Source organism: Austrofundulus limnaeus, unplaced genomic scaffold (assembly GCF_001266775.1).
Source record: "Austrofundulus limnaeus strain Quisiro unplaced genomic scaffold, Austrofundulus_limnaeus-1.0 Scaffold248, whole genome shotgun sequence".
Lineage (NCBI taxonomy): Eukaryota > Metazoa > Chordata > Actinopteri > Cyprinodontiformes > Rivulidae > Austrofundulus > Austrofundulus limnaeus.
In genome coordinates this window covers 177,917-186,707 of record NW_013952650.1, presented here as the reverse complement: position 1 = coordinate 186,707, position 8,791 = coordinate 177,917, and the positions used below count along the sequence as shown (strand labels likewise).

Here is an 8,791-nt window from a genome sequence, read left to right as displayed (position 1 = left end):
GGTTTAGGGTCTTCATTTTCACCTGGTTGTTGGCTGGAATCCTGTCTGTGTTTCCTGTCTGCTTTCAGAAAAGCCCAGTCAGAATAACCACACTGCTCCAGAACCTGTCTTGTGTGTGACCTCTTTCTCCCTGGCTCCTGGGTTTGTAGGGACACTGTCTGCTCTGTGGTACAGAGTCCTGATCACTCCTAACTTGTGTTCCAGTGGGTGGTGGGAGTCAAAACGCAAATATTGGTCTGTATGGGTGGGTTTGCGATACACGTCATACAATAGAGCTAATCAAGCCTATTGTTAGTCGATGATCCTATTTTGCATTTGACTAACCTGTTTGTCCATGTGGAGGCTGTGCTTATAAGGCTGAGTTCACCTGAAACTCATCAGACTGAAGAAGTCACTTGGAGGAGAGATGAAACTTTTCACTAAAGAAGAACCCATCCAGAGGAACTACTTATTTTTTCTTTTTGATTTTTTTCTACCTGGTTTACTGAGATGCATCAGGGAATGCTATAAAAGTGTTAGCACAACAGAGTTTTTGAAATATGTCTCATTCTGACTCTTTTCTACTATTTCAACAATGTACATATCAAAAGTTTAGCTCCTTCGGGACTCTCTGGCTATGACTTTTCAAACTTCATTTACACATTTTGAGATATTTAGCAATTTCTGCCATGTTTTTCTCATTGAAAATGAGCGGAGCTGTTTTCAACATCATTAAAACCTTTTAAAATGTTCTTAAATCTGTACTGTTTATCTTTCCTTTTGTTTCACTTCTGTTTTTGATTCACTAATTTGTACTTTCAAATTCATTTGGCTTTTATTTAGCTGATTTTAGCTTTTTTCTTTTTATTGAACTATCAATCTGATCTTTTCTGCTTTTCTTCTGTTAATTCAAACTTTTTTTCTTTTTGTTATTTTAGGCTTTTTATGAATCATTCAGCTGTTTTGTCTCATTTCAGCTGTTTTGTGTTTTTAGCTACATTTCAGCTAATTTCAGCTTTTTTTCAGCTAAATTCACCTTTTTGTGATAATTTCAACTACTTACTAAATTCTAATTACGAAATAAATTCTACTACTAAATTCTACAAACATGCTCTGTTTCTTTGTGCTAATTTCAGCTATTTTCTTTGCTATTTTTTATATAGTTTCAGCATTTTTAGCTATGCAAACAAACAAAGGGCTTTATTTTAGATGTTTTTGTAACAACAAAATTATCTTAAAATGTCTTCACAATTTTTTTTGACTTTTACAACAGTTAATTTTTAAGGAACAGTTTGAAATATCTTGTTCATATTAAAAAAAGGTTTCACAAATACTGCAAAAAAAGAGCAGAAAAAGATGCATGTATGTACACTCACCGGCCACTTTATTAGGTACACCACGCTAGTAACGGGTTGGACCCCCTTTTGCCTTCAGAACTGCCTCAATTCTTCGTGGCATAGATTCAACAMGGTGCTGGAAGCATTCCTCAGAGATTTTGGTCCATATTGACATGATGGCATCACACAGTTGCCGCAGATTTGTCGGCTGCACATCCATGATGCGAATCTCCCGTTCCACCACATCCCAAAGATGCTCTATTGGATTGAGATCTGGTGACTGTGGAGGCCATTTGAGTACAGTGAACTCATTGTCATGTTCAAGAAACCAGTCTGAGATGATTCCAGCTTTATGACATGGCGCATTATCCTGCTGAAAGTAGCCATCAGATGTTGGGTACATTGTGGTCATAAAGGGATGGACATGGTCAGCAACAATACTTAGGTAGGCTGTGGCGTTGCAABGATGCTCAATTGGTACCAAGGGGCCCAAAGAGTGCCAAGAGAAGATTCACCACACCCTGACACCACCACCACCAGCCTGAACCTTTGATACAAGGCAGGATGGATCCATGCTTTCATGTTGTTGACGCCAAATTCTGACCCTACCATCCGAATGTCGCAGCAGAAATCGAGACTCATCAGACCASGCAACGTTTTTCCAATCTTCTCTTGTCCAATTTCGATGAGCTTGTGCAAATTGTAGCCTCAGTTTCCTGTTCTTAGCTGAAAGGAGTGGCACCCGGTGTGGTCTTCTGCTGCTGAAGCCCATCTGCCTCAAAGTTCGACATGTTGTGTGTTCAGAGATGCTCTTCTGCCTACCTTGGTTGTAACGGGTGGTTATTTGAGTCACTGTTGCCTTTCTATCAGCTCGAACCAGTCTGCCCATTCTCCTCTGACCTCTGGCATCAACAAGGCATTTCCGCCCACAGGACTGCCGCTCACTGGATGTTTTTTCTTTTTCGGACCATTCTCTGTAAACCCTAGAGATGGTTGTGCGTGAAAATCCCAGTAGATCAGCAGTTTCTGAAATACTCAGACCAGCCCTTCTGGCACCAACAACCATGCCACGTTCAAAGGCACTCAAATCACCTTTCTTCCCCATACTGATGCTCGGTTTGAACTGCAGGAGATTGTCTTGACCATGTCTACATGCCTAAATGCACTGAGTTGCCGCCATGTGATTGGCTGATTAGAAATTAAGTATTAACGAGCAGTTGGACAGATGTACCTAATAAAGTGGCCGGTGAGTGTATATATATGCATGTGTGTGTACAAACACACACATACACATGCATGCATTTTATTTTATTTTTGCAGTGATTTATGATCTCAAGAACAAGATTTGTTTAAAATCCTGACTTCTCTTGGAGTTTTGCTAAAATTGTCAAGTTTTACTTTCATTTAGATAAAAAAATAGAAGTTTATCCAGCTAGATATGTGAACAATATTTCTTTTTCTGTTTGTGGATTTCAGCATTTGTAAGGAATGATGGTCTTCCTCTGGGGTCTTTCTCCAAATACACCTGGCACATCACCAATCTGCTGCATGTCAAACGGATTTTTGACACTCCGGAGGTAAATGCTCACAGGGGGTGATTTCTGTCTATATACATATACTTGAAGTTTGATTTTGCTGCTCTGATATTTAGGACATGGCTGATTATTCATTTACACAGTACATTCTTAGTACCAGTTGTATTTTTTATTGTCTAATGTATTTGTTGCATGTTTTGCTGGTTTCTCAGCCAGGTCTCTGTTAAAAATAAAGTTTTTATACTCAGTGCAACTTTGACCTGGATGAATAAATGCAGTAGTATGATCACTTTTATCAAAGCAGGAGTTTGGTCAGGTTACTGCTCTGTGGCGGTCAGGTGTATGTTAACACAATGTCAAGCCAGAAAGACCTCAGCAATGACCTTAAAGAAGCAGGTGTTTCTGCCTGTCCATCTGGGAAGGGTTAAAGGTCAATTCCCTACTGTATGAAGTCCATTGTTCTATGGAGTGATAGATTTGTCAAACGTGTTAAACACATTTTATTACATGTGGGAACTAGGTATGATGGAAAATCTGAACCTTTGCAGCACAACGCTGTGCGTCAACCAACCAGAGACTCCACTGTGTGATATAGTGACAGATGTTGGGACAGTTTCCTGAATGATGTCCTCTAACCTGAGACAGATGGACAGGAGCTCTTGAGCTGTAATCGAGTGGCTGTAATCGGTGTCCTGGCAGGAGATGTGGGCACCGATGTGGGTCAGCGGCTCCTCAAACTGGACTCGGGACAAAAATAGTTCTGAAAGCGAACCTCGTCAGCTCACAGCTCCTGAGTGATGAAACTCACCAAACCCGCAACGTCTCTGAACTCTCTGGTGAATTAATTATGAATTAATTATCTGGTGAGCGTGACGTGCTTTTGCTCTCAGTAAATAAAGCAAAGACACCATCTTTATTTCATCCGCCATTAAACAGAGACCCACAGAGGAAAACAAGAGGCTTTTGATGCGTGATGCGCGTCGAGCAAATTAGACTCGCTTCTGACCTCAGAGTGCACAAGTATCCAACTTAAAGTGTTGGAGGCATTTTTATGCTAAAATCGTGTTCAGTGTGAACGCAGCATAACCCTGTGGTGCACCTTGAAACCAGGTTTTGGCTCATGCTGAGTGGCAACTTTAGATAAGACTCAGTAAACAATATTGCAAAACTGTAAATTATTACCAACACTAAAGGGCAGCATTACTTTTAGAGGATTTACATTTAATAATCTGATTTTTAAATATAAAATAACCAAAAGCTCCTCTCTTGTTATTTATCTTTCTGTACCGATCAGCTGCCTTTGGAGGTCACACAGAGTTTTGTAAAGAATGTGGACGGTTCATACTCACGTTTTTATTGTCCTGAGCCGCCACCTGAGACAGGATTACAGGACGGCTTCAGAATGGATCGACCACAGGCGATACGACCACTGGAGCTCCGCACCTTCCTCAAAGTCGGTGTGTAACTTTTATTTTTACTACCTGCCACTGAAGAGTGAAAGTTGGGCGTTAAAATTTAAAGATGTGAAGATCTAATTATTTTTGTTCTGGTCTGTGCATTTGTGGTTTTTAAAAATATCTCATGAATCTCTGGATGGACTTTATTTTATTTATCGTTGTTTAACCAGGCAAATCCCACTGAGATCACAGATCTCTTTTACAGAGAAGCCTGGGCCTGCAGGCAACCTATTGTATATATTTTTGGGGTGTGGGGGAAACCTACACAGTCACAAGGAGAGCATGCAAACTCCACATAGAAAGACCCCAGGTCTGAACCAGGGATCGAATCCAGGACCTTCTTGCTGTGAGGCAACAGTGCTAACCACTGATCCATTGCGTTGCATTTTAATTAAACTAATCACATCTACTCCTGGTAAATTTTTGAAGTCAACCCAATTCAGGATGGCTACCACAACAGATCAGACTTAGCAAACACAAAAAGGGCTATAACGTAGCCAGATGAGCTAAATATTTGGTGTGGTAGTAGCTGGCATTAATTCCCAACACATACTGTACTTTTATTGTTACACATTGCTCAACATCTTTGCGTAAATATTTGGAAGTAACAGAGTCAGCCCTGTCTGTTAACTAAAAATCCCCAGAATCTCTACTTTAAATGAAACTCTCTCAAAGTAATCATGTACATTTAGCTGATTAAACCTTTTGAAGTTGATCAAATTTAGCTTACACAAAATCAGCTGTAACTGTCAGTTTTACCGATGGTGAGCTAAAGTTTGATGTCAAAGTTGAGTCATTCACAACTCATAATAGCCTATATGCCACGGTCATTAATGACGTATTTCCGGTAAAATTCTTGCCACGCTCCTCCCTTCCACTCCCTGCTTACTGCCTATTAGCTGCTAGTACTAGTCCGTGAAAAAGTCACAAAAGTTGAAGCATCTGTGATCTACTGGTATAAAATGAGTTCTGTTGTGTGCCGTTGTGTCCACTAAGCAGCAGGTACGATCATTAGTTAGTTTTTATCCTTTTTCCTCTTGATGAGGAGGTGACAGCAGAGGATCATAGCATTACAGGGAAAACTGATCTTTAAAAGCTCACGCTTGTGTTTGTAATCAGCATTTCTAACCTGAGGATATTCAAGAGCCAGCATCAGAAATGAGAAGAYGGAGGTTACAAAAGGGAAATGTACATTTATCCCCTTTTACTGCCAAGACAAGAGAGGAAAGACCTCCTCCACACAACAGCTAGCAGGAAGCTAACACAGCAGCTGGTACAAAAGTAGGTGTGTGTGTGCGTTTGTTTTATAGGAAATGTTTTTATGCGACTTTCTCATGAGTTTTATGCAAAAGTAAAACCTTGTTAGTGTGTATATTACAGTGTAGACTAAAGCCGAGTGACGATCCCCCCTCTCCGAGAGCAGCAGAACCTCCTCCTGACAATCATTACGTTTTCAGTTCACTAACATCAGGGAAAACTATCCAAACCTACAGGTAGCCCATCAGTTTAAAGCCCAGACTCTGCTCTTTCCAACAATATAAGTGTCACAGCTCTACGTGAAAAATTCACAGAACAAGCAGCCACAGAACAGCGACAAAGGCAAATTTCTGGAACCATAAACACGAACGTCTTTCCTTTGTTTTTATGTCTTTAATCCACTTTGGAGTGATTTTTTTCCCACTTGGCTGAACCTGTACGTCTCCTGTGTTAATGTTGGTACATGTAATATGATAATTCTGTACTGTGGAGATCATTAAGAGTCGTTGTCGGGTGAAAAAATCTTTTGCCAACACTGTGTTGACCGTGAACTGGAAGTGTTGGGAGTGGCATCAAGTGCTGGACCGGATGTCTGTGGCATATAGGCTATTTAGGCTCTTTCAATGCCGTTGTCTCTGCTAGGCGTTGATTAAAGCTTGAATAAGACACAGAGCTGTCAGTCTGCTCATTCACACTTTTCTGTCTGTCAGGACCGAGCACAGCAGACCAGAAGGAGGCCAGTCCGTTTGTGATCGAGTGGATCCCTGACGTTTTGCCCCACTGTCAGATGGGAGAACTTCGGATCAGCTTTGAGTTTGGCCACCAGCAGAGCGGCCAGCTCGAGAGCGCTGAGAAAACGAGTGCGAGCGAGAAAAAAGGATTCAACAAGTCAGACTGTTCCCAAACCAAAAACCACAGTGAAATCCTTCAGGTAGTTGTTTAACAGCCATGCAGTATCTTCCTCATTAAACAGTGTTTACATAATCAACAGCCACCTTACTGACAAATACAATATGTCACCGAGAAATCCATGCATTATTCTTTCTTCTTTTATAAGGTGCAGATAAACATTTTCTAGAGCTTTAATGTTAATCAGTACCATGTTTGACTGAGGTGTTTACACATTGCACAAAACATTTGAAGGGTTTGAAATAGAAAGACTGTAAATACAGGTATACCTCAGACTGGAACCCAGAAACGGAACTGGGAACAAGATTTTCTCTGTTGGCTGGTTCCAAAACAAGTTTTAGGCCCCACCCCCTCCGTTGTAAACAAATGGGACACTGGGACAAATACAGACGATGGTGGTCTTTTGCTGTGCTTTTATATAAAAAAATAAATAAAATAAAATCAGCTTGTTTTCCTGATGAGAAAATAAGGATTTGAATCGTCTCCCATTGTGTAGTGCCTCATTGTTCACAGCTAGAAGTTAGGGACATGAGTTCAGAAGGAGGAAACGATCACAGGCAATGAAATGATAAATAAAACTATTATATTTGTTCATTTTATCTATGAGACATTGAGTCTATGAGGAAAGGGGGGGATTTGTCATTTCCTTACAGTCTCTGAGAGTTAAGATAAATTTGAAGCTGAGTTTTTTTATGGATAACCTGCATAACTTGATGTATGTATTCTGTGATATTTTAATTCAAAGTAAAAATAAGGAGGCAGATATGAACTTAAGAACATTGAATACTTGTATGAAATGCTAATTTCTGATCAGAGTAATTGCCTACTGCTCAGAAAGAGTAATGGATTAATTTAAACCTGTTAGTTTCTAGCCTCCTCTTTTGTGAATCAGGATTAATTCATCCAGTATTACATGAAAATCCTGTCTTAATGTCCAACATCCACCATAACAGTCCAAACTGCCCTTAACAGGTATCATTGTTGTAGAATATGAAGGCTGTATGTTTTTTCACATTTGGGCCAAGCAAGTGTTAAAAAAAGAAAAAAAAAGAAAGAATCGTCCGGTAACAGAAACACCCGAGCACACCGCCGAAGAATGCCGAAGGCAGACGACATCAGAGAAGTGGCTACAGGCAGGACATATTAAGAAGACACATACGTAGAAGAAACCACCCAGTGGAGCTACTTAATTTTTCTTTCTGTGCCTGCTTTGGTGTTATACTGCAGAGCTGGGCAACACATCGACTAAATGAGAACTGTAGTTGATAGCTGTAAACCTGTGTCTGCCTTGAGGAGGAGCGCCTGTGACATCATTGCCCATACATGGAAAGGAACAGCTTTTCCAGAGCAACAGCTATAAAACTCACTTAAAATCATCTTCAAAACAATTTAGGGTTATTTTAAAAATAATTTCTATGAAACATACCTGGGTTGTTTTTATCATATGCTGTTTGAAAACATGGTGGGTGTTGGACTTTAATCTTTGATCCTGGTTTTGTGCAACAGGCCTTTGCTCTGGTGAATTTGATTTTGTCGACTGAGTTGACAACATGATTGGTGAACACTTCCTTAGCTTGGATTTTGACCCATGTGTCATTCTGGGATCTCTTTTCAACATTGAATTGATTTTGACCGTCAGATGCAGCTTCTTCTAATGCCACATTGAGACGGGGATGAAGGATGCTTTTTACTTTACATTAGAAAAACAATAACAAACATATTATAGCTTTATAAATTGTACAATGAAACCTGACACTCATTATTTTCACTCTAATTTACACCTTTTTTCATGTGACCAAAGCATGTTTCTTGTAAAACAAGCAGATTCTCTGTTAATCTGCAGTGAATTTAGCTGCAAAAATGGATCAATTCATGCAGTTTAAAACTCATCGGATGGGAAATAAAACATTTTCAAATACAGAATAAAAGTCCAGTTGCTTTTTTATTTCCCATATCCTGGAGGATTGAGAACATACACTAAAAGTTCCAAAACAACTGAACACAACTCTTGGTCAACAGCTTCACAGATCTTGGCCCCACTTCAGGACTTGTTTTCAATTCTTAATGATTGATAGAAAAAAAGACTACAGTTTAATTATTTCAGAGCTCCAATAAAATAAGAATGAATAACCAACATTCTCTAATGCTCACCTAATACTATAAATGAATTGATATATACAGCGGGTAAAATAAGTATTGAACTTGTCACCATTTTTCTCAGTAAATATAGTACTAGAGGTGCTAATGACATGAAATTTTCACCAGATGTTGGTAACAACCCAAGAGATCCATACATACAAAGAAATCAAACCATAAA

General features: G+C 39.6%; 1 protein-coding gene across 4 annotated transcripts in view; it reads left to right on the top strand.

Moving 5' to 3' along the window:
• The window catches only part of cunh2orf42 (chromosome unknown C2orf42 homolog), a 46,367-nt gene extending 39,410 nt beyond the window's left edge, over positions 1–6,957 (top strand). For all 4 annotated transcript variants that reach the window (XM_014020303.1, XM_014020302.1, XM_014020299.1 and 1 more), the window contains 3 exons: positions 2,793–2,893; positions 4,146–4,308; positions 6,276–6,957. In XM_014020303.1, the coding sequence (XP_013875757.1) occupies positions 2,793–2,893; positions 4,146–4,308; positions 6,276–6,508 (497 nt within the window). In that variant the 3' untranslated portion in view covers positions 6,509–6,957. The remainder of the gene's footprint in view (positions 1–2,792; positions 2,894–4,145; positions 4,309–6,275) is intronic.
• The last annotated feature ends 1,834 nt before the right edge of the window (positions 6,958–8,791 follow it).